Here is a 26048-nt window from a genome sequence, read left to right on the forward strand (position 1 = left end):
AATGAATCAAACTTTATCACTGGCTACATTTGCTGAAGAAAACATATTAAAATATTTAGTTGTTTTATTTATCAGTAGTGTTTTACAGTTGTGTGGTGAGCATAACGGATTTTGATTTGATCAATGACCGATTGGTAGGGAAGAATTTTCTGATCAGTCAAAGCACCATGGTTAAGCTATAAGATGGATCTAACCACAATGTTCTGTTACAGAGCGAATAAGCTTCAAACTATTTTTATTATCAGCGAGGTGTTCTGAAGTCGGAGGACAACATAGAAATGCATGAAGCAAATGAAAAACGAAACTATGTTTCTCAAAGTCTACAGATAATTGAAGCAATGAGAGAACCAATCTTTCAGCAGATAACAGGAAGACAGAACAATGCATGGCGATGTTGTTGAGGCATAAAACGGTCTAAACTACTGTTATCTTTTTTTTTTTAAAATGAGGAAAGTTTTGTTTTACATTATTGCTTTCTTGCAGACCCTGTGTGATTTCACCTCCGATGAAAATAATAACTGATGTCAGCAGAAATTTGCTAAAATCATAATACTATACAAAAACCAAATATTGGAAATATTCTGATCAATTACACATAAAGAAGGATAAATACAACATTTCCATATTTAATTTAAAGGAGGTGTTAAAAACATGTGATTTTTGTGTGTCATTATCTCTGCAAAAAACATCCTGACAGATGCCTGAGGAGAGCGGGAGTGAATTTATATCTTTAGTATGCTGTTCCTGACTTTTACTGGACCGTAGCAAAAGGTCAAAATGTAACATACCTGCCAACCTTCTGTTGAGAATTTCAATTTAACCATCCAGTAGAAACTTTGATAACATGTATAACTCTGTAGAGGAGCAGAGATGAACCACAGTACAGGCTTGTTTTATTACCTGCTCTCACATGACCTTTGTGGCTTCTGCCAAACTGCTATTCCCACTAAAATTAATTAAAGAGTTATTTGAGCAACACTGTGTTTTCCTCTCACAGACTTTGTATCAAGACTCAGATGGATGGCTACATTAGCAGAAAACAGCAGAGTGGTAATAATGCAAATGAGATCACCAATTGGAAACGATAGCAATCACATTATTTATTTTTGTATTAATGTATTTTGGTGAGTGTGACAATGGTTCTTGCACTGCACATGTCATGTAATACAGATCTTAATGTCTTATTAGAGCATCTTTCAAAATTTGTTATCCAAAACAGAAAGTTCAATTTGAGGTTCTTATTTTAGAACTTCGACAATTTAATATGAATCTTAAAAATAATTTTCTTTAGAGAAAAACTTGTTTATTTACTAAACAAGTAAATAAATATACATATTTTTAGAAAGAAATACTAAATTAAATAAAACAGAAAAACTTTCTTTCATAATTTTAAAATGTAGCAATCCATTTCTGACAGTTATTTGTTACATAAAACGCAAATTTGTTCATCAGTATTTTTTGTTTTTTAAAATAAACGTGTTCTATATTTTTACAAGCATAAAATTACATCCTCTTTTTTATATTGTTTCTTCTTTCTTCTATATTCCTCAGGTCTCGTGATAATTCAGGAATAGGAAGATGTGAGACTCTCCTCCATGTTTGCAGTCTTTGAGGTCTACATGCAAGCCATGGTGTAATATGGCTTTTTATTCCTATGTGAGGATGAAAAATATTCATGTAGGAATAGAAGCTGTTTTACATGTGGTGAGAGAGCAGCGCGACACAAGCGAAAGCCGCTGGCTACTCATGGAGACAGATGCACGACTGGATAAATGTATCTGTCTTCTATTAAATGCTTCCCTGTAGTAAAAAAGGTGCATTTTTGCTCATTTTTCAAATGATGAGTTAACTCATTGATGTGCTCATCTGAGAGAGGGAGAAAGAAAAAAAGAAAAAAACAAATCAAGTCAGACTTTGTTTTGTGTGCACCTGTTTTTAGCCTCCAGGCACAAGCAGCTTCCACTGCTTCGGCTGTTTGATGCATTTGGTGGCAGATGCCGTCCGCGGGGAAGCAGGAAACATTTGCAAAACATTTCAAGAACAAAGGACGAGAAGAGCGATAAGAGACCAATACAGATCTTTAATAAACTGTAAAACAGGCACTTAGTGAACCACTTTACAACCTGCAAGAGACGTGCAGTTTCCCTTTCTTTTCAATGTCATTCATTTTGCACATTATTAAAATAAAACTTTGTCATGAAGCATTACATCAAACAATATTCTACCTACAATACTATACAATGAAGGTACATACAGTATAAACAAGATAAAGCACCTTTGTTGTCCAAGTAAATACTATTAATAATTAAACATTTGGAGTTACGGACACAGATAAATGAGTTTGTCATTTGTGTGTGGTATTATCAGTGCATGGAAAGAACTCCAAATACAGGTCCAGGGACTGCGATGTCCTCATCAGCACCTGAGTTTACGTATACACCAGAAGCTGTTGTAAGTTTTTTGTTTTATCTGCCTACGTATGAAGGATTTAGTTTATACAGTATGTTCAATAAAGTAGAAAAACAGTTGGCTGTATATGTTGTAATTACTACAGATCTCCCTTCTGAGGACATGGGCGTTCACATTACATTTAAACAACATGTAGCACCAAGGTGTTTATACAAAAGCCTTATAATAATGAATGTCAACTTAGTACAGTAAAGTGTAAAAACAATACAAAATGAAAAGGTTGGAAGCATGTACTCAAGGTGCACAAATGTCCAAGAAAGGTACGGCACAATTTGGTCCTTTAGCAAAAAAGACTAAAAGAATAATGTAACTTCTGTAAAAACGGAGATGCGTTACTTAAAAAAACATTATTTTACTTTGTTTTCAAGTATGCTTTTTATCTCTTTTTTTTAAGTCTCCTTTATGCAAGTGATGTTAAAGTCCCCAATGAAATATTTAGTTTCTACCTGTCATTTGTCCTCACATTTGTGTAATAAAAAAATATGTACATAAGAAGACATAAAGTGACTACGGAAGTAATTAACGGTAGTATTTCACAGAAAACAGCTGTGCAATTTCATTCACCATAATGACTTGTCTTAAACAATTATAACTGCAAAAATTTACAGACTCTTATTCACAGATCCCCATCCCGCCCCCTCAGTTTATAGATTCGGATGTGTCCTTCCTCAAAGGAATCTTAAAGCTGGTGAGTTTTTGACCAAACAACTGACTCAAAATGTGGTTCTGTGACTCTGCTGTCCGGTAAGAGTTACTCTCCACTGCCCTGACCCCCATCTTTGGCTTTGGCTTGTTTAAAGAATTGTTCATTGGAACTGAAGGCACTTTAGACACAGGAGAATGCACAGATCTCCCAAGAGGTCCCCTTTTGGCTTTATACTCCGCGTTTTGAGGTGTAATGGTGTCAGGCTTCTTTGGCGTGCAGCTTTCAAGCAAACCTCTTTTTGCCTGTAAGCTCAAGTTTACATTCTTGCACTTGGAAATTATTTTGTTGCTAACAACATCATCCCGCACAGAGGAGAGCACGGGATACTCATTGGCTCCGTCCAGCTTCCTCTGCAGCGAGGGATTTGCAGACTTGCTCTGACGAAATTTCTTTTTGGGTTTAGAATCAACACCAAAGTTCTCTTGTGTGAAAGGCGAGGACATCCTCTGCATGTTGTTTGTTGATTTCATGTCCTTCCTTCTCTTCTGTGGTTTCACCAAGTCCTTGTCATCGGTTGTAGCCGATGCTAGAAGGGAAACCTTGGACTGAGGTGCCGCTGTTGCTTCTGTCATCTTTGCACATCCAGCTCCAGTGCTGGTTTTAGTGTTTTCTGGTGTTGTCGCTGGGGTGGCATTATTTTTCATCTGACTGCTACTTTCTTGCTCAGCACCATGAGATAATGCCTGCTGTTTAGTGTCATTACAAGACAATGTGCAATGCCTCTGCTCATCATCCCCCTGCTGGTTTAACTCATCAACGGCTAATTCTGCAGACTCAGGTGTCTGCAGAAAAATTTGATTTTCTGTTGAGCAGACAGAAGAGTTCTCAAAAACTGCTGGAGGCAAATCTGTTTTATCTTTAACTACCTCTTTCTCCCCTGCCATGCTACTTTCTTTAGATGCTGTCCATGAAGTTCCTTCTGCTCTTATACAAACTGATTCATCCTCTTCTTTTACATCACAGGATTCAGTAATCGATTTCCTGTCATCCTCCCTGTCGAGGTTAGGTAACAGAGTCACATCAAGTTCCTCTTTCTTGGGTGTCGCAGCCCTGGATGAGCTCAGATGAATGCAGTTCTCCAAGTCTTCAAGCAACTGAGAGCAGTCTGCAGTAATATCCTCCGTTTTCACATTTGCATTGCTTGAATCGTCGTGGTATTCATTCGGGACGGTCTGAGTGGAGTCATCAGCTGTGGACATGCAGGGCTTTGAACACTGCGTGTCAGCATTCTGATTTAAGTGTAGTGAGCTCAAACTAGCGATGCCGCTGTCTGAGCTGTTTTCTTGCAGACTGTCAGAGAGAAGCCTCTTCTTCTTACTGGCTGGTGAATCGCATTCATTTTCTTTGGAAGCAGATGCTTTGACAGGTCTGAGGACGGCCCTGAATTTGAAAACTTTATTCCCCCCCGACAGGTGCTTCTCCATGTGACGGTCAAATTGCTCTTTTTTTGAGAATGTGTAGTTGCAAGTGCTGCAGATGAAAGATTTTTTAATCACATGCATGACGTCGGCACAGAGCTCACAAGTGTAAAGAGTTGTGTGCTTCGAATCCAGATCATCCACCTCCTCATGAGCTCTCCTCAGATGCTCTTTGAGCTCCTGGGCCTCCTGATAAGAAACGGGGCACTTGTGGCACAGGAAGATCCTTTCCAGGTTGTGCACCACCAAATGCCTCTGGAGTTTGAAGGGTTTGGGGAACTGTTTTCCACAGTGGTGGCAGTCTCTTGAAGGATCTTTGCAGTTTGGATGCATCTCCACACTTTTCGGCGTCTCTGTTTTGTGGAGGACCTCGATTGGGGTTAAAGTGCTTTGTTTTCCACCTCCTCCACTGCTTTTAGTTTTGTGTGCTCTAGTCTCAGCCCCCTCCAAGGTTTTTCCTTCTGCTACAGCTGCTTTTTCCTGTTCTTTAGTAGCTTTGCTTGACTCTCTGTTGGCTTTGCTGGGTCCGCTGCTGCATGATCGAGGATATAAAGTTCTTCACAGCCGTTTCCTGCATGAAGCATCCAGAAATACCAAGCATGGAGCCTTGAGACTGTCCTCTCCTGGCAAATTGAGTGGCGTGTTCTCTTAAGTGTTCATTGTACATCCAAACATCTGAAATTTCCTTCAAACACATTCCGCAGGTCCAGATTCCTGTCTTATTTTTAGCGTGTTTTTCCCTCAGGTGGTCTCTCAGCTGCTCTCTGGAGCTGAACTTACGCTGCACGCACATGTAACAGGTGGGAGGAGGGGATGGGTTGTGGGACAGCTTATGGAAGTTTAGCTCTCCAAGGGTGAGGAACCAGGTAAAACACACTTTGCATTTGTACTGTTTGTCTTTGACTTTAATCCCTCCATCTTGTCGCTTCCTGCCTCGCCGCTCTGTCGCTTTCCTGGATTTTTCATCCTCTTTTCCATCTGCATCTGCAGTCTCAGAAAGAGGAGCCACTTGGACATCTTTTTCCGAGTCCAAGTACTGTATCTCGGGTAGCTGAAATGTTGTTTTGATGTTTTGTGTGCCGATGGTTTGGAAGGACTGAGCACCCTCTGCAACATGCGGCTCTATCGTGCAGGGAGTTGGTGGCAGAGGATCTTCATGTTTGCAATTGCTAGGCTCAGAGGTCACTACTGGGCAAGATTCAAAGCCAGTGAGATCACTGGATGAGCTCCATTCAGCTGTAGATTTATTGACAGTGCTTTCAATTAGATTCAAATGATTATTTCCAACCTCACAAACATCCTGCTGATTGTTTTGATTAACATCTGGCACTGGATTATCGTCGGCCTTTATAGTGCTGTTGTGACACATGTTCAGCATGATGGCATCATCAATGGAAATGGTCTCATATTCACAGCGCTTACTTTGATGGTCAGTGATGGTCTGCATACTGTGGGGCTCCACAAATTGGTCTTTATTTTGTATGAAAGCTTTCAGGAGGAAGGTAATCTGCAGCCGCATCTGAAGAGATTGATAATTTCTGTCTTTTGTTTCTTTTGCTGTACACTCTGGGACACTTTTTCCTCTTAGTTTCCTCATCTCGAGGAAATAACTGTGAGAATGTGGTGTCGTCGTCGAGTATGGCCCTTAAGTCTGAGCTGATGCCGGGCGGACTGGGAGGGGAGGAATTCAGACAGGAGGTGGGATTTAGATTGTTGGCTTGGCATTTCATGTCTATTGAAACATTTCTAAGAATCTCCAAGCCAAGGCTGTCCTTGGATCCTTTCGATTCAGTCTTATTACAATCTCCAATGATCTCTTCTACAGATGCACTTTCCACATTACTTTCCGTATACGTCTCTATATATGCCATTTCTGTCACCTTCGTTTCTTCAAGCTGGTTGTGCGCCACAGTTTCATTCATTTCATTTGGCTCTTTAGGTGGAGTTTGGCTTGTGTTGTTATAAGTGTCTGCAGCGACCTGGTGAAAGAACTCTTCACCAAGAGCTTCTGGAACTGCTCTTTCACTGATTTTCACCTCAGGGCATTTGGTTTGCTCCTGTAGAGCACTGCTTTTAAATTCGGGAGTTATGGCTTGAAGTAAGTCTGTTTTTAATATTTTCAGGAGCTCGTCAGAGAAAGGGTCAGGATTCAGCTCACTGCTCTTGTTCTTTCTTCCTTTGTTGTTCTTCTTTGCCTTTGCCTGCAGTGGAGGGTTTTGATGGCTTATCTCATCCACTGCCACACTGCTCATCTCAGTTGCTATTTCCTCTAGGACTGATTCAATCTCCGCTGTTTTAGAGATGAGAGAGCCGCTTAGCTCAGGCAGCCCATCTATTTTGGTTGTTGGGAAACACCTCTGTGAATCATCTTTTTGCTTTTTCACCGGCACTTCATAAATAAGCGTAGTCCCCTGATGGCTTAGTGTATTGCCCTGTGTGCATTTCTCAGCTCTGGCTACATGCTTCATGGCCTTGTGTCTCTTCAGACCAGGCACAGTTCGGAAACACATGAAGCAAATCTCACAGAGTACTTTGCCCTGTGGATCGCTGCTCTGTGACTTCTTGTGTGTTGTCTCTTTGTGTGTTTGTGGACCTGTTGAACACGGGGCTCTCTCTGCTGTTAGCTGCTTCTCTGGTGGGAGGGGAATTTTCTCATTTTCACAGATGATGAGTGGTTCGACTTTTTTGGGAAGAGTAGCTTCTTCAAAAGGAGCCTTGTGAGAATCTGGATTGACTGATGCAGTTTTTGTCAGAAGATCAGCTTGGATTTGCAAATCCTCAACAGGCTGAAGTTGATCATGAAATACTGGCAGGCTTGTCTTTGTGTTATCACATGAGGACTCAGTCTTTTGGATGACAGGTGTGAGACCCAAAGAAAAACAATTGAATTTCATACTCTGCTGTATGACCAGGGGCTCATCAGATGGCTGCAGTTTAGCCTCGTGATCTGAGCCAAGTGGCATCGTTGCTTCTGTCTCAGTTTGTTTGAAAATCATTGTGGGATTAACACTTAGGTCACATGACTCACAGCTTTCTGTGGGTCTCTGTTTGGTGTCAAAATCTTCCTCCGGTTTACTAGCAGGTGATATTGGTATGTAGTCGTACTGATTCAGCTGTGGAGGCTCATCTGAGAGGTCATTGTAGTTCAGGGGGCTGAGCTTTAAATCATACATCAGATCACCTTTTTCAACTTCGTCTTTCACCTCTGGAGGTCTAAAAGCAACAGGAGAGGACCTGACTGTTTCAGATGTTGGAATCGATCTGAGGTCCAGCTGAGGTGTGCTTATCAGAGAGCTGTCCATGTCAGCTGCTCTACTTATTGAATCACCTTTTGCTGCCTGTTCATTGTCCGTGACTATGGGAGATTTTGCATTTTGAGAGTGTCTGCCAATAAATTCATTGCTGCATTTATTCTTTGCATTCAAATCTCCTTTCGAGTCAAATATCTGTGTGGGTGTTTGGTGAGAAATTAATAAAAGAGTACTGGCTGGCGAGTCAGATTCCAAAAAGACACGGCTTTCTTCTGATGCCTCTCTGCACGGCGAGTTCTGCTGGCTTGCCATGAAATCAACAGGAAGATACTCTTTGATGTCCTGAACATTCAGAATCTCCTCTTGCTCGGTGAAGATGAGGCCCGCGTCAGTTTTTAACGGCTCATTAAACGGAGTCACTTTGCAGGAATCGCCGTTAATGATGCCGTCAGGCTGTGACAGGATCAACAGATTGCTTTGTCCCTCTGCAGATTGGGTGTCATGGAGGGGTGAGCAGCACCTTTCTGGATTGGTTTTAACCAGCTCAGGACTGCAGGGCTTATCTTTGCTAACCATCTCCAGTGACATATTCGATTTACTGTATGCATTTGAAGGGCTGGAGTTTTCAGAAGTAGAGATTGCTATCAAATTGTCTTGCTTTGAAGTCTCAATTATTTCACTCACTTTCAACTCTGCAGCTTGTGGTGAACCGAAGTCTTCGGGATTCTTGTTGTCATTAGTGTATTGTTGCTCCAGTGCTGATTTAATCACGCCTGCCATTTTCTCACCAATCAGCTGCGTAAGGTCAGCTGGGGCTGGTGATGAAGGATGACCCACAGGTTGATGAGTGATTTCCTTTGCTGCCTCTGGGTCATCGCAGCCTTTTCTGCAATCACCGTTGTTTTTAATCAACGGATTTAAATCATCTGCCTCACTGTTGGCTGAACAGTGAGCAGAAATGACACCTGGTTCAACGTTGTTTACTGCGTCACGATCCTCATTTTTTCTGACTTCAGGTTCATGCCAGGAAACGGACTGCTTGCCTCCACGTGAAGGGTCAGAGTCCTCGGGGACAGATGACTGTGACTCATTGTGAATGATTTTAGTTTCATCCTTCTGCTCACTGATATTTGAAAGCAGTGAAATACACTCCTTTGAGGTAACTACCTCCTTTCCGCAGCAATCTTCTCTCTCAGCTGCATCAGGGGCCTGACATTCAGCTTCTTCATGTTGTTGACTGGTGGGAGAGTTGACATTTGGCTCCTTGTGTTTCGATATAATAGGTTCTTTTTGGAAGATAGAGTCTGAAATTACCTCCAAGCTTTTCATGAGGTTTTCAGCATATCTTCTTTGCTCTGAAATATCTTCTTTTGTTTCTCCTGGAGTGTCGTTTTCCACTCTGTTCGTCCCCAAATTTACATCATGATGGAGGTGCTCATGCTTAAGTGCTGCTGCCTCACTGTGAACCTCAGGGTGGGGGCTGTGATTTTCACCCACCAGGTCAAACTGAAAAGTACTGGGCCATGGGAGTTCTGGGTTTGTGAAAGTCTCTGAGTGATGATTTGTTTGATCTGAGCATTTGATGTTCAACCGATTGTGTTGAAGCTCAGAGTCGTCAGTAATTCGTAGTGGTGAAAATTTGCTCATTTGCAGCTGTTTTTGACCCTCGTGGATCAGGAGCGGTGGGCTTTCCAGCTTAGTCGTCTGAAGCTGATTTTCAAGCTCATTTACTATTCTCTTGATCTCCAGCTCGTCCTCTGATGCACAACTGCTGAGATTTGCACTGTAGTCAATTATTTTCTCTGGGAGAGACAATGGGATGTGACTGTAATCTGACTTTTTCTCGTCTGATTTCTCGTAATTCCTTTGTACTGGGATATCTCGTCCCGTAGCACAGGGTTAACCATGAGATTCCAGTCTCTTTGTTCCATGAAAGGAGAAAAAGATGAGACAAATGCCTCCTTTTTGTCTGCTGTGCTCTCCACTGAATGGAAACTGTCTTTCTGAATGGGGATCTCCGAGTAAAGGCCACTGTCAAACGCTGTGAGGTCCCCGAACATGGAGGAGGTGTCGAATGAGAGTGGGGATTTGATGAGGCCTTGCTCCTGATCCATGGGGTAGGGCATGAGGTGGAGTGCATCTTTCTGTATCAGTGAGTTCTGGCTTCCAGTCGGGGACAGGCACACCTCATCCATCAAAGATGTGCAAAGAGATGGGGGTCTGTGTGCGTCTAGGTCATTGACCAAAATAATTGCCTCTTTCACCATGCAGACACTTTCACTCTGTTTCTCCAATGTGGCAACGCCTGATAGCCGGGGCTGTGCAGTTTTTGGCCCCTCGCCTGTTTTGTCCTTTGTGTTTCTGTCGACATTAAAATCAGCTCCTCCTGTGATAACAGGAGGGGGTGACTTAACCTCCAGAGTTTTTTTATCTGTGCTTTGGCACTGTATTGGTCCATCTTTGCTGCTTGAATTGTCTATTCTCTGCAGGGTGTCGACAACTGAGCTGTTTTCACTTTTTTGAGGCACAACTTTGTCTTTTGATTTGGCCTGAGAGCTTCCTCTTTTGTCAGAGTTCTTGTCTGCCTCTCTTACTTTGTGTGTAGATGGGAGCAGATCAGGAAATTCTTGATTTGAATATTTCTCCGGGTCCTCTGCAATTCCTTTTTTATCAGAACATTTTGTCTTGTCGATGTTATATTTCTTGACAGATTTAGTGAATGTCAGTGCAAGAGTACTGGACTCTTTAAAAAGCTTCTGTGGGTTGGATCTGTCATGGTGTTTCTGCTCTGGAGAGTCTTTCTTTCTTTCGCTGTCTGAGTCAGTGCGGTCAGTGCTTTTGGGGCTTACAGATGTGCTGAGGTCGCTGCTCATGGACGACCGGCTGCCTCGCCTCCTGAGTCTTTGGTGTTTTTCCGGTGTTAGAGACAGCTCCTCACTTTTCTTCATCTCAAAGCACTCTTTGGACTCATGCCTCCATGCCGCCTGCTCTCTCTCACTTCTCGCTCGCCATTTACACTTCTTGGTGTATGTGTATTTGCAGCGGCTGCTTTGATTCAGCCGGCCTTGGCTCGCTATCTTCACAGGCTCGCACTCATCATCCGAATCGGATACGTAATCATATTCTCCAAACGCAGGATTCTGCACCGATGGAGTGAGCCGCTCCATCACTAGGGAAAACTGGAGATTTTTGGTGCCTTTAACGTGAAGCTTGTGGAGTTTATTTTTTTGCTGCACTATTTTGTGGATGAGTTCTTTACTCCAGGTGCCCCCTCCAGTGCTTTTCCTTTTGCTTTCTTTAGCTGCAGCTCTCGAGGTTGGAGACGTGGAGGCCTGCAACGCTGCTGACCCCCGAAGTGCAGAGCTGTCCTGAAAGCTTTTTAAGCCACAATGCTCAGAAAACTTGCCGGATAGGAGAAACCTTTGTGAGCTCATGTTTTTGTCCTCGCTTTTACACAGCTTTCTCGTCTCTTTCACTTTGCTCTCTTGTTCTGATGCCTTATCCGTGAAGTCGATTTCTGAATTTTTATGAGATCCATCTTTTTTAATGTTAATTTTTTCATCTTCCTGCAAGCTCGTAGCCATTTTCCCTTTGCTCTCAACATGAGAGTTGTAACACTTTTCCTGTGTGAAGGATCTTTCATCGGCTGCTTGTTTAGTTTTGTTCTCGGGAAGTGCAGATTCTTTAGTTTTCAAACATATTTTGTTTGAGGATGTTTTGACTGTGGTGAGGTCATCATCAACAAATGCATCAATAAAACTGCTGTCTATCTCTGCATTGTCTGACTGATATCCAAGTCCATTGAGAGCTTCTGTTATTAGGCTGTCTAACTTAGCATCCTCCATCTCCAGCTCCTGGCAGCGAGACATGAAGGTTACCAGGACCAGAGAACAAACCCAGCTTTAATGGGTCATCTTTGGTATCTCCTTTTGTTTCACTGTCAGAAATCAGTTCTCCATTTTTGTTGAGGCCCAGCAATGACAGGTGAAGATCAGATGGACACCTTGAGAGAGAAGTACTCGACACAGCTAATGCTGCTTTAACTGGTTCTGCATGGAACTTCCTGTTGTCCTCCATCTTTGATAAATCTTTGAGCTCATTTTGTGCAAGTGTGTTCTGAGCGCAGTACTGCTTGTGGCCTAAAAATGAAGCCAGGTTGCTGAAATTCTGATCGCACTGTTTGCACGTCAGGAGAACGTCCAGCTGATCCAGATTTGCAGTGGCCAGTGAGCTGGCTAAGAGCTGGTGTGCAGAATATGGAGGAGGTGGCTGGTGGTGCTCCACGCCAAAACTATCTACGTAGCCTTTACTGCTGTCCATAGCTGTTTTTGTATGTGTGGTGTTTTGCAGGAAGTTCATTGTTTCATCTTTGGCTCTGTCTGGCACGTAGGAAAGGCTTCGTGGAGTGTCAGAATGAAACTGGTGGGAATGCGTGCTCATGTGATCTGATTGCAACTGAGTTTTGCCTTGTGGAGGTTGATAGAACAGATGTTGTGAGGCTGACTTTGTCATCTGACTGTCTTCTGAGCCAATATTAACAGGGCTGGTGGATGCCGGAGAGAGAGAGGAGCAGGTGCTGCTTGATGCAGGGTTATGGACTGGAGATGGTAAAGGAGACTCATATGGTGACACCTTTAATAGCCCCATGGGTGGGACCTGCAGTGGTGGGTAGCTGTAGTTTCTTGATGGACCTGTTGGAAGGGTCTGATTGAGTCCAAAGTACCCTGACTTATTCTTGGCCTCGCATAACTGTGTGTGGTTCATTTCCAGTTTAAAAGCTGAGACAGTGGTACTGTTGTGTTTTACACTTTCGTGTCTTTGGTTTGAAAGAACATCACCATTTCTGCTGCTCTGGAATGAGTTATGCTTGTGCACTTTACTCTCATCCTGCCAGTCAGATGGCGAGACCATGTAGGCAATTTTCTGATTGCTTATTTGCCTTGATGATTCTATCCTGTTGAGGTTCGGCATGGCAGAGTTTGGCCTTATCTGCTGCCAGGGCATTCTGTTGCTTTTAGATGAATTTAGCCTGTGGTCTATCGTTGTCTGGTTCTGGAATTGGAACTTCTCGTTCATGACCGAGTACTGAATGGTGTTTTGATCTGCTGTTGCATATGTCTTATTAGGTCCCTCCCATGAGTGCGGCAGCCTGTTCACGACCTTACTGTTGATGGATTTATCAAAAGGTGATGAACCAGTGTGAATGCTGCTGGGTGCAGGATTGTTGAATGTTCTGTTAGGAAAGTGCATCGGGGAATCTGGACTCTGTGAAATATTTCTTGCATGCACACCAGCCTGCATCAGTGTTCTCTGGCTGGCAGCTGCATCTTTGGGGTGACAGTTTCTCTTACTCCCTGATGTGACGGCTGCATCCTGACAATCTGCCTGAGAACTCATGTCTGAGCTCTCAGGTAGAGCAGTCTTCCCCTGTTCTGACTGCTGTGAGCTGGAACCTGAGCTGTCACTGCTGGGTGAGTCTTCACTCTGAGTTCTGGAACACTGGATGGATGATGCCACCCCCGGAATAAATTGGGGCTGTTGCGGGTTGGGATAAGAGCTTCTATCTGGCTGATGGTCGATGCTGAACTGAGAGCTGTTCTGAGAAGTGCTTTGCCCATTTCCAGGTGAGAAGGAAAAAGAGTTGTGGGTGATATGTGGCTGGGGGTTCTGTTCACAGGCAAAAGATTCAGAGGTTGATTGCTCTAGTAAGTGATATCCATACTGAAATTGAGCAGGCACAAATGCACTCGCCTTACTGGTTTCTGAGAGCGCAGTGGATTTTTGTGATGAAACCCCATAATTAGCACCATTATAGGTCCGTTCAGGCGACTGCCATACATTTGAGCCACTAAGTGGACACTCAGTCATCATCAGCTGACTACCAGCCTGTGTACTGTTAGTCTCCATTGATGCCTTCTTCTGTTGCTGTGGCAGAGGTGGGTGTGAGTGTGATGATGTTCCGCTTGAGGAACCCAGTGCCTGTGAGGTATAGCTTGGGGAGGTAATATTAGAGGGATTCTCCTGGAAGTAGCGGCTGTAGCTGAGCTCCTGCTGCTGCAGCTCGGCCTCTCTCTCTGGCATGGTGGGAATGTTGAATCTGTAGCTGCCTGAGACTGGGCCACGGCTAGGTTCCAGCTTCTTGGGTGGCAGAACCTTCTGTTGTGGGTAGGCTATGCCAATGGTGCGTGGATTTGCAATGCTTAGTCTGTACAGCTGCTGCGGGTTGCCACGCTCTGTCTTTCCTGACCGCTTCCCCTTCTCTCGGCTCCGACCCTTTCCACTGGGTGACTGGGGACTTCCTTTCCCGGTTGACCAAGTTCTGTCAGTGACAAATTTCGATCTGTTTTGCAGTGAACTGAAGTCAATCTTCCCTGTCTGTTGTGGCCTTATAACAGCTTCACGCTGCTGAGGACAGCTCCTTTCTTTCTCTAGTTTTTTAGCCTTGGCCCCTCCGGTGCTGAGCCCGACCTCAGTGCCTGTGCTTGAAAAGTGCTCTGAAGATGCCTTTGTGGTTTTATCGCTCTGCTTTTCCAGCGCCGTCCCCTCATCCTGCTGTTTGGACTCAGCATCCAGCTCTTTGACTGTATGCATTTGCTGAGTCTCTCCTGCCATGATGCACAGTCAGTGCTGTGAAGGCCTGGTCCTCAGACTTGCTATCTGGGAGACAGGGACATCATCTTCTGGGTAATGGGATTCAGCAAATGTCCAGTGGCAGGAACTGCAGGGACAGGGCTGCTCGCTGCAAGCTCATCTCTTCACCCTCATGGTGCACTATGGATCTGGCACTGAAGCAAAGCAGACCTGGAGGTAAAAGAAAAGAAGAAAAGATTGATATCACTCACTTCATAATGTCTTTTTTGTGAGTCTTTTTAAAACCTGGCAATATATTTTTAAACTGCTAAACATGAGCTTATAGAAGAAATTTGAATAATATATTTAAATGTAAACATTTAAACATATATCTCTTTTGTCTAGACATTCAAACTGAAGACAAAGCTGTGAATGTCTTAGCAAAACATTTGAAGAGTAGTGTTCAACACAGGTATAGAAAAAAGCTTCTTTATTCAGATTTTGATGAGGGCGACTGTGTCAAAACTATAGCCCTAAACAAAACTAGGGAATAATCTTATAGTGAGGCATAATAATAATGATAATAATAATAATAATAATAATAATAATAATAATAATAATAATAAAATACTGTTAATTTCTAGTCAAAGATTCTTCATTGTGATTTTCTATTTTTGCCAGCAGAGAGCACTATTGGATCATTATGCTGTAATGTGGTTGATGCACAGAATTGAGTGTAATTATGGGATTTTAAATAATCACCATACTCCTATTTCCACTCATACTGCTCCTATAGAACCTATTATTAAATTACCCACTTCTGAGAAAAAGAACACATTTATAAAAAAAAGAAAAAACAAAGAGTCACATTACTGTTCTTTCAAAAAGCAGAGACTGGATGCTACATCAGAGCCTGGATCCTCAATGCAAACAGTCACAAAAGAACCAGTTCAGTCCTAAAAATATGAAATGCACTAGAGTACAGAATATAAGAAAATATGGTGTGCAGATCCAAAAGGGTTTGCCAGTAAATGAATCACAGCTTCCTTAAAAGAAGGGACACAATGCCACAGTGTTCTGTTGCTACAGAAGGCTTCAGGTTTAGATCATGGAGGAATATCATGGATTAGTCAGCCAGCCCTTAGAAAGTGAGAATTGTGGGCATGCTGACGTTTGTTGCCATTCCTCAGGCATTCTAGACACAACTTCTCAGGTCTGGATTTACTTTGGCCTTATGATTCTTTTGAGGTCCAACCAGATGAAGCTTGGACTTAGCACCAAAATGGGATTTCTAGGTCTGGTAATGGAACTTCCAGCCAAAGTTCTTGTCTGTGTTCCCTGGCCGTCAGCAATGCCGGGGGAGGCCTGCGGTCAGAGAAGCTACAGTTTGTCTCTGTGTCAGCTACTATCCTCTCTACTGAAGAGTCACTGAACACTCATGTAGCTTTACTTTAAGAGTCTTCATCTGTGAGAGGGAGCACTAATTCTATAATGAAATCCTAGTCCGACTGTATAAAAATATAGGCATCTGTTGCATGGAGCCTCTCACTCCTGGCAATGACTATTCTGAAGACTGTCAAACACACCTTTTTTCCCATCTACACCATACATTTTCCAACCATCTGAGGACTGGTCAAATGTGCAAAGATGAAAAGATACCATAAATACATCCATCCTCATAAATCTCTCTGGAGATTGTGTTTTTGAAGCACTCAGGGTCATTTTGAGCTCAACACCTGATTTTGTTTCCTACCTGAAAGGCTCTTTATCAGTATAGGGTCCTTAGCTACTATCTTGTGTTAAAGCAGTAGCTGCATTACATGAACTGTTCTGACTTCTAAAGTATTTCCCCTTTTAAGGTAAGTACACTAAAAAGTTTAAAAATGTATAAGACATCTAATTTCTCTTTGAGATACTTAGGTTTACTGACTTACCTCTATATAAAGTTCAATGCATACAGGACTATTGAAAAACGTTACTCTTATTCTTGAAATTTTAGCTTTACAAAAAGATATTTATGATATGTACCTAGATAAAGTAGTACATAATTTTAAACCACCTTTCAGTGAAGTTATTGTTATAAGTCTGTATGTGTTCCAGATTTGAACAATTTTTCACAAATTCCTCTTTGGTAAACCAATCAACTGTAGTTCTTGCTGTATGTTTAGGAAAACAGTTCCACAAAAAAGGGAAGTCTCAAGTCTCAAGTTTCTTCTTCTTTCAATGCTGACCAATGCTAAAAAAAGCTCCCCTCAGCATGATGAAGTTCAAAAAGTTCAATCTTGATATCATTGGACCAGAGCTTAGTCTTTCATGTGTTGACAGAGGCCCCTTCAAGGCTTGTGGAAAAATTCAAATTGGAACTTTTCTAGTGTTCTTTCAACAATGGCTGTCTGCTAACCACTTGTCTATAAAGTTCAAACTGCACAAAACTCATTGGTGCCCAGTCAAAAGATTCTTTCACTTGAGCTATGGATCTCTGCATCTCCTCCAGAGTTACTAGGGACTCTTTAGATTCTGTGAGTAATACTCTCCTTACCAATGAGATGTTTAAAAAATGTGGATATTGTTTTTATCATTATCACTTTATCCCTGTCTGGTCTGGTGTGTTAATTGAGCTTATGAAAATATGAATTTATCTTAGCACTAAATTACACCTACGTGGAGTCTTCTGAAAGAAGACCAATAAGAAGACTTTGGTAACACTTTATTTGATGGGTTGTGAATAAGACCGTCATGACACCGTCATAAACATGACATAACACCTGTCATGAACATGAGTAAGTCTTCTGAAAGTAAACATCCACACTGGATTTTACTTAGGAGTATCTGAATAAAGGGGACAGACAATAAATGCATGCCAAGCTTTTCAGATTTTACAGAAAACCATGTGTTATTTTCCTTCCTCTTCACATTTATGAAGTGGTTTTGTTGGTCTAACACAGAGTGCTGGTCTAAGCCCAATAAAATATGCTTAAAGTATCTGGGATCATGTGCCAAAATGGGAAAAGGCTCAAGGGTTACGAATGATTTTGCAGCCACTGTAGCACTACATAATTTAACTAATTATGTCACATGAAAAGCAAAAATTTAGTGTGATGAATCTTTTTTGTTAAAACTGTATGAAGTCAGCCACTTTCAAATTTTACCATGACAAAGACAAAGTAAAGAGTTGTAGAACTTAGACAAGATAAAACCAGTAACAAGTGTTCAGATCCCACCCAGCAATTGAATAACTACATGTGATTTGCTTTTCATTGTTTGATGTTTTTCACCTTGTCTCATACTTTGGTAAATCTTGTAGAGGTATTTAATAAGTTATAAGGGAACCTTTAGACTGAGACCTAGTTGGGTTTTGGTCTGGTTGTGAAAAATCACATCCCCTTTACACCTCTCCACAATCTGAATGCTAGTGTCTGCTACCAACTCTACCACAGGTTGGAGAAACTGGGGTTAATGGCCCTGCCAGCATTTCCAGTGGGTAACGCTTGATCCATTACCGCAAAGTCAACAGTGCTCATAAATCACAGCTCCAATTGTGTTTGCCTAGACTGGCTGTTGCGGTTTTGGCCTTCGAATGAATGCCTCCAACAACAAAAAGAGCAGTATGAGCATCACAAGGACTTTAGAGAAGTAGCACCAAAGCCTAAGCTGTCAGCTTGCAAAGAGTGAGAGGTCATTTATTTCCTTTCAGAAACCTTGTCGACTTCCCCTACCGCCCTGTGCTGCTCGATAAATCTTCCCTTGCACTAGTCTCCTTCTTATAAGTCAGACTTACTTCATACAGACACTTTTAGCTTATTAATCTGCCGCCTTCGTGGCGTCTTTGTTATGACTTATTCAGTTTTATCTTAAAAAGCATAAATTGCTCTTGGACTGTGTATAAAGAAATTGTGGTGGTGACAGAATTGCAAGCTGGGCACAACCTGATGTCAAATCCTCAGCGACTAGTCTGAAATTTGTTCTATAAAATTGTGCTTTAGTGGAGTTTTTACAAGTCAATTAAGATGCATGTGCGTATGTGTGTTCTTTAGGCCTCCTGTCAAATCCCACAGTTTCTGTGGCGCCCCATATGGCTTGACCACAACACCACCCTGATGCGTGAGACTGCTGAATGCTTAAGAACTGGTGTATTTGTGGTATCAGCCCATCTGTGTTTTGTGTGTGGGCAAGCAACTAACCAGACTAAAAGTGGATAAACTTCCCTTTTTTTTCCTTTTCTTCATTACTCTCACAGGGTTGTGTGTTGATTTCTTGCAGGAATGAGAGAGTGGGTGAAAGGTGGATGAATGAAAAGTCAATTTCCTGAGTCTTTTTCCTGTCATTTTTGTGGGGGATGTATGTGGTGTGGGCTTGAGCGAATAAATGGAGGTAGCACTGTGAAAATCTCTGTCCATTCATCACATCAGTGCCTTATGTAATTGCTTCTGGAGTTTTTAAGGCGTAAAATGTCCCATAGAACATTATTTTTCTTTGCATTCTGGGTGCTTTTGAACTTATTTTACACAAGTGGGTGACTAGAAACAAACTCTCAGGCCTATAAATATACATCTATATTATCTGAAAGTCATTTGTGTAAGAAACTTGTATAGTAAAGACCTAAAACGGGAAACTGGAAACCTGGAAGACACCCTTCTGTATGACTCATACTTCAAATCTTAAGTACATATTTTCTGTACTTAAAAATAAAGATTCCTTGACAAAGTGATAAACATGCAAACATATGGCTGCTGCTAAGGATGATATATAACCGGGAGCAAAAGAACATTTTGTCTTTGAAGTTGGTCTGTTAGAAGAAGGACAAAGAAAAGAATCAGTGAACTCATTAGGGAGCTATTACCAAGGATAAAATTGTGATGGCAAGGTGACTGGGTCAGAGAAGTTCCAAACCTGCAGCTCTTATCACGTCTTCCCAGTTAAGAGGAATCTGAATGATCCAAGGAAGGAAAAGTGGTGAACCACTGATCATGCTAAATAGTGCTGAAATAACCTGGAAGTGATGGCTAGCCTACAGTACAGACCAAAAGTTTGGACACAACTGTGTGTCCAAACTTTTGGTCTGTACTCAGTTCAGACCAAAAGTTTGGACACACCTTCTCATTGAATTCAATGAGAAAGTGTGTCCAAACTTTTGGTCTGTACTGTATGTCATACAATCCAGTTGTAGAGCTGCTGTAGCTCAGATTGCTGATATTTATAATAAAGAGATGGCAGAATACACAGCCCAAAGCCTAAGAAGATTTTAAAGGTTTTGGCTGTTTCATATACTATTACATGGAAGAATATATTTCCATACCCATGTGCATTAACCAAGACATACAGAGTCACTATTTGCTAAATAGTCTAACAACTCCAGACTCGATTTTTCTAAAGGTAAATACTACTTCTTAAGTTCCTTCACCTATGTTCAATATTATGCCTTAAAGCATGGAAATCAATTGGTAGCACATAAAATAGAAATGAAGGGTGATTCTGCAAAAGTACAGAAAATTCAGTTTCACGCTTATATCAATTACAGGAATTACAAACAGTCTTCTACCAACATCTTAGTGTCAGATGAAACAGAACACCTCCAGGGGTGTATTGGAGACCCCACCTCAACAGATCCCAACAGGTTTAAAGCAAAAGGTTATGGCCAAAAATTTCAGCATGTGTTAAAAAAAGTGGAAAGAAGCAGCCCATTCCTATTTTACAGAATTAGATCTTCAGCAACAGAAGCCTGTGCAGTAATATTTTCTTGCTGTGTGAACAGTGCACGCTGGCCACACCCATTTAACTAGGCATGGTAAGAAGTGATATAAAAGTAATTCTGGTCCACCCTGAGAATTTTTATTTATTTATTTATTTATTTATTTTTAATCCATGCTGGCGCTCAACAGAATTGTGCCCTGAATGGAAATTACATCACCCCCATCAAGACTTAAGAAATGTGTCATTCTTTTGTTGACAAACTGCTGTCAGGGAATCAACTTAGTAGTTTTTAACAAAAAAACAAATCAGCACTCTTCTGCAAATGGTGAATTAGTCAACTAAAAATAATGGTGAAAGCAGCCAAAAGCAAACTTCTGGATTAATTCATCAGAAAGCCTAAAGAAAAATAGTTTAAGACAACTTGTAAAAGTAAAGATTTGAGAGATGACTTAAGACTTCTTCTGCAAAGCTGTATGTATGACAAAAAGTTGTGGAAACAGCAATACTCCAAAGGCACAAAGCTCTTACAGAGCCAATAGAAAAGCAACAGCAGGGTGAGCAATCCACTCTTACAAACAATGACTTCTTTTATAATAATGTAAACCAATAACTGGCACAAGCAGAAATTTCTCAGCGTGCTCATCTTTTCCAGATGCTTGCACACTGAAATATCATCACAAAGTGGTCTCAGAGATCAGAGAGAAGGCAAAGCCAGATGAAGATGAGAGATGATTAGATTGGAGTCAATGGAGAGTAAAGGTTATGTATTAGCAGGATTGCAGGGAATGCCATTAAAGAATAGGAAAATGGTACAAAGTGCTGAGTGTTAGAAACCAAACAGAGAAGGGGGGGACGCAGGCTTTCTGCATACGTAGTTTGGTAGGCTGTGTAATGGAAGTGATGGAGAGGGGGCTGGATCAGGTGGCAGAATATTAAGCATCTGACTGCTCCCCTCACACCTCATCCAGCACACGTGGTCCAGCGCAGGGAATGCACAGTGAGAACGGCTGGCTTAGGGCCCGTGCCGGGGCGTGCCGCCAAACCTCGGTCAGCTTGCCTGCCTACTTCTCTGTATTTTTGGAAACATCTATTATGCAAGCATTTCAGCTTTTAGATCTCAGCATTTTTGTCTGTTTGAAAGGAGGAGAGAGGAGGGGAGATATGTCAGAGAGTCCAAGTGGCTGTCACCACTCAACGACCACATACTTATTAAAACAGAAGCGCTTGATGTGGATGCGCTAACACTTGCTTCCTTTCAGAAGTTTGCAACTTTAATTTCTGAGTTTCTGATTAAGACAGCATAATTAATGAGTCATCTGCCAGAGGGCTGGTGACGTACTGTCAAAATCCTTCTGAGCATTTGAAAGACGGCAGCGTCTCTGCACTTCAAATGAAACAGTGAGCACAGTTATCCTTGTGCCCTCAACCCAAACCCCACCCTTTGCACAATGCGGTTGGCTGCTCAGTGGGGAAGATACAGGCAACTCTAGTGTGTCTGTGCACATCTGAATGTGTGTCTAATGGGTTTTGGAGTGTAATTCCAGAGGCTCCCCCTCACTCTCCCTCACAAGATTTTCCTGCTTCTCAGACAAACTTTTTCTTTTCTTTTCTAACCACTGGATTCTGGACTCAGTCTCTTTCCATATTACAAACCACAACATTCCACAAACATGATGGAATCTTTGTTTTAGAGCAGTAAAGGTTATTTTTTCCCCTGTTATTTGACCCAATTTTCCGGATTTGCGCATGTTTATGGAATATTACGTGTGCGGCTGGAAAAGAAATAGGATTTATGCGATAGAATGAAGAACATGACAAAGTAGATAAGGATATTAGCGAAGGGTGGCCCAGACAAAATTTCCTGGCTAAGACCCATAGCAACAGTAATTTCATCCTTAATGGACAAAATCCGGATTTCAGGTGATATCCTTCTTCAATCTGTCAATATTTGCTTGTCCTTTTTTCTGCCTGGGCTGAAGTATTCGGTTACCTCTTTAAATTGTTACAGTTTTATTAAATGGAAAGAAACTGAGAGAAAATGAGAAGAGAATTCATTAACATGAGCTATGCAACCTCCAAAGTAATTACCACGCTCACGTCTGGGGTTGCACTGGTGCACATTCAGGATGATTTTAATCAGAGTACAGTTAATATCATACCACACACCAAGTTGTAGGAGAAAAACATCTTAACTTGTAAAGCCTGCAAAAATACTCATTAGTAAAGGTCAACTAAATCTATATCTTATGCAGACATATTGAAAAAACGGAGAGTAGATTAAAGATCATCTGGTTAAAATTTCCTAATTTATGCAGACATTAGTGTGTCTGTATTTCAGCAGCAGACACACAGTCTGCAGACCCTCAGTAGGATGATGATTCAGAAGCAAGTGCTCAACACAGGCAGAGGTTATTTTCATATTAAATGTGAAAATAACTATCTTCCCGAGCCTCTGGAGGGAGATCCCTGTCTTATCAGCAGTAGACAACGTACTTTGAATCTATATTTGGTATAAATCCAGATTAATGCCTCCAAAGGCTGAAGCTAATTGGTTGTGTGAGAGTAACACTTATCCTCCATTCGCACAGGAAAATCAGTTGTGGCACACTGCCAATTACCTCCGTGAAATAAATATCAGCTTCTGTGTAAATTACATCCAAATGAAAATGTAACAATATTAAACTTAATTTAAAAAATCTCTCATGAACCGATACTGTTCTTTTGAGACTATAGTTTTGTTCTAAAGGGGTGGTATTGTGTATTTTGTACATCTTGGATTAGCTATTAGCTTCGGTCTCTGGGACTAACTAATCTCATTTCAACAAATCTAAACTATCCCTTTAGTTTATCTTAGAATACCACAAAAAAAGCAACCTTTGACTGTAGTTGGCTGAAATTAGAATTTTAAAAGACTATATGTACTTTAATCTGAATGCCACAACATGATTGGTCTTTATAAATGCTTGATTTATACTTAAGCAGATAATGATTGTACCTAAAATTGGGATGGTATTTGTTGTAATTTGGAACTGTGTGAGTAAAAGTGAGTTGAATCAAAAAAGTAAAGAGTTGTATATAATCTAAGGGCTAGTTTTTCTTATTTAAATAAAATCTTTGTGATGTTTATTTCTAAAAATCCTATGAAAGTTCAGTGAATTTCTCAATATGAAGGATATGGACACATATAATGACGGTCTAAAGGCACAGTGTTAATTTAAAGCTCTTATTATTGCCAGCAATAGAGTTGCAGTGGATGGACACCCACACTTAAAAGAGAACTAAAAGGAATGAAATATGGCTCCCTCATCTTCAGGCTCACACAACGAGGAAATACTAAATCAGTCGTTTTAACTGTCCTTCAAATTGCTCAAGAGAACTCAACCATGAAATAACAACGAAGATGGTTAAACTCTATTTTACATTTCTAGATTTGACATTGAGTTATGCCAGAAAAAAAGTAAACTGTTTTTTATTTTACAATGTTATGGAACATTTGATCTGCCTGTTTAATATTAACTTTTCAGCTCTACATGCGTCAGTATACACCTTAAAGAGCTCTGGCTTTATGTACAGTAGTAAGAACACGGTGTTTACCTATTATCTAATGCAAACATTTTTACAGTTTCATGATCATTCAGTAATTTCCATAAGCACACTTTAACAGTCTCCCATTGATGATTGCTGCTTCAGAAGTGCATCATGGAGGAAGCTTTTTATTTATGAAGGAACTGCATGTTTTGCTTCATAACTTCCAGAAAGCCAGAGTTGGTAAGTGATGTGTGGGGCCACAGTTGCATAGGTGAAAGTCCAGAGATGAGACTGGGCTTGCACAGTTACAGCCCAAGTGTCAGTGGCCTCTGGGGACTTAAGCTTCTCTTACTGACCCGTCACCCTGCTGCCCATGAATCACTGAACAAACGCACCCAGGGAAAGCATGCCCAGACAGGCAGGACTGCGTGTCCTTGTGCCACTGCATTTCATCCTGACATATAATGCAGGCCCTGCAAGACAATCCTTAAGCCATGCACGCTTTATTTGTACAGCGTCACAAAAGTTCAATAATGATTTTCACAGATGGTGTATCTGTGGTGCTTCACAGTAGGGGTCTGACATTTTGAGTAGTTTGGTCATTTTATATTCTTCTACCAAAAAACTGAACAAAATCCTCAAATAATTTGAGTTTAAAACTTGTCCAGTGTTTAATAAGTTCCATATGCTAATTTTTAAAACAAAAGCAACTCAGCAGTGTTTCATTCTTTGATGCTTCACCTTTTTATAAATGGGTTTTTGTTAAAAACTTGCACTCCTGCATGTTTGGGACTGGTGGGTGCTCAATGAGAGATATAAGGAGAAAGTTTATTAACATGGATAGTCCCTCCAGGTAACAGTAGTAACCTTTAACCTTGAGCTAAGAGTTTTGCTTGTAAGACAAAACTTTCTTCGCATTTAACAAGAGGATAGACAGTCGAGTCCCAACATGTGACAGTGAAAGGGATTTTCCCTTGAGAGGATGGGCTATAATGAATCTACCAATGCCAAATAAAAAAAGTTACATTTAGTAAATTAGGATCTTTTGGTGACATTACAAACATAACAGATGTACACAAGAGTCTTTTGTAAATGAATCTTTGGTGTAAGTACATGACGGCATGAGAAGTACATGAGAGATTAGAAGACTTTGGGTTCTGTGTAGCCTCACAGTGCATGTGACTGCTATGCCATTAAATTGTGCATAAATGTGAAGTATACAATTGCTTTCATGTATAATTTAACTGGTTGTTCGGTGACTGCATTTTGCTTTGGGAGGGTTTTTTTCAAAGAGTTGTTTCATGTACCATTATTACTCAGCAAATGAAGCCAAGTGTTTACATCTAAATATGGGGAAGCAGATTAGTACATATTTCGCCTTCTTCTTCTTCAAACCCCGTAACTTTCTCAGAATACAATCACAAAGGTCAATGTGTTTTAAAGGGATTTGATGTGATCGACAAACACAGCATCACAGCTTAAATATGTAGAGAAAGGACAATAATTAATAGCTTTTAATTTCTTTTATAAACAAAAGTTGCATAAATGTGAAGTCCATTGGTATTCAGACGCCATTATTAATTTTACATTAATTTTACATTCCTCTCCCTCACCTTTTAATGACTTGGCTATTCAGAACAAAGACTGAGAAAAGTAAGAACAAAGATGAGATGAAAATCCAAAAATTGTGTCAAAGGTAACCTGAATATACTTCAACCAAAACATCTTCATGCTTCTGCGTTTTCCTTTTCTATCAATTGCTGCTCGTCTTTAGTCTTTTCTGCTTTCTTCAATTGACACGAACATGAAAGAACATTTTTTAAAGCTTGGCATTAGGCCATGGAAACTCAAGGGCAGGTGGGGGTTGGTGCAAGGAGGAAACAAAAACATTTATAGAAGATTTAGGATGAAGTTAGTGGAGCAGTCAAATGACTGGCAGTCATGGCTTAATGCTAGAGGCAACAAAACTAACGCAAAGTATAAGGCCATGAGCTGAGGTTATTTCGAGTTAAGTGCTGTGGGGGCGAACCTGAGAAGTTTTTCTCTACAGCTTAATTCTGGATCTTATAATAAGAAATGGGTGGAAAGGGCACATTAATATCTTTTTGGTATTTTTTTTTTTTTTTACATTTCAGTCGACTTGACTTCTGTGCCAAAATCAGTAAGCCACAGTCCAATGGTAAAGAATTCAAGGCAGTTTGTTTGAGTCAGAAGCATTTTCCAAATTCACTCTGCCTGCCTCTCTTTAAATAGCCCAAGGAAATGTCCAAATGACCTAATTACGACTCAGGCTTTCCTAAGTAGACTCTGTCGACGCATGACACGATTTTCAAAAATATACATAGTTGAAAAAGAGCAGGATTCTGGTGGTGGATTGCTCTTTTTCTGCTGGGTTTTATTGGTGGGACAGCAAGC

The 26048-nt window shown here is 41.1% G+C and overlaps 1 protein-coding gene across 1 annotated transcript in view; it reads right to left on the reverse strand.

Annotated features, from left to right (window-relative positions):
- Positions 1 to 2060: 2060 nt before the first annotated feature.
- znf469 (zinc finger protein 469) overlaps positions 2061 to 26048 on the reverse strand; it is a 72974-nt gene continuing 48986 nt past the window's right edge. Inside the window, 5 exon segments of the mRNA XM_032584623.1 lie at positions 2061 to 5118; positions 5120 to 6079; positions 6081 to 9703; positions 9706 to 11698; positions 11700 to 14645. Coding sequence (XP_032440514.1) covers positions 3109 to 5118; positions 5120 to 6079; positions 6081 to 9703; positions 9706 to 11698; positions 11700 to 14456 — 11343 coding nt within the window. The 5' untranslated portion in view covers positions 14457 to 14645 and the 3' untranslated portion in view covers positions 2061 to 3108.

Source organism: Xiphophorus hellerii, chromosome 2, assembly GCF_003331165.1.
Source record: "Xiphophorus hellerii strain 12219 chromosome 2, Xiphophorus_hellerii-4.1, whole genome shotgun sequence".
In the NCBI taxonomy this organism is placed as follows: Eukaryota; Metazoa; Chordata; class Actinopteri; order Cyprinodontiformes; family Poeciliidae; genus Xiphophorus; species Xiphophorus hellerii.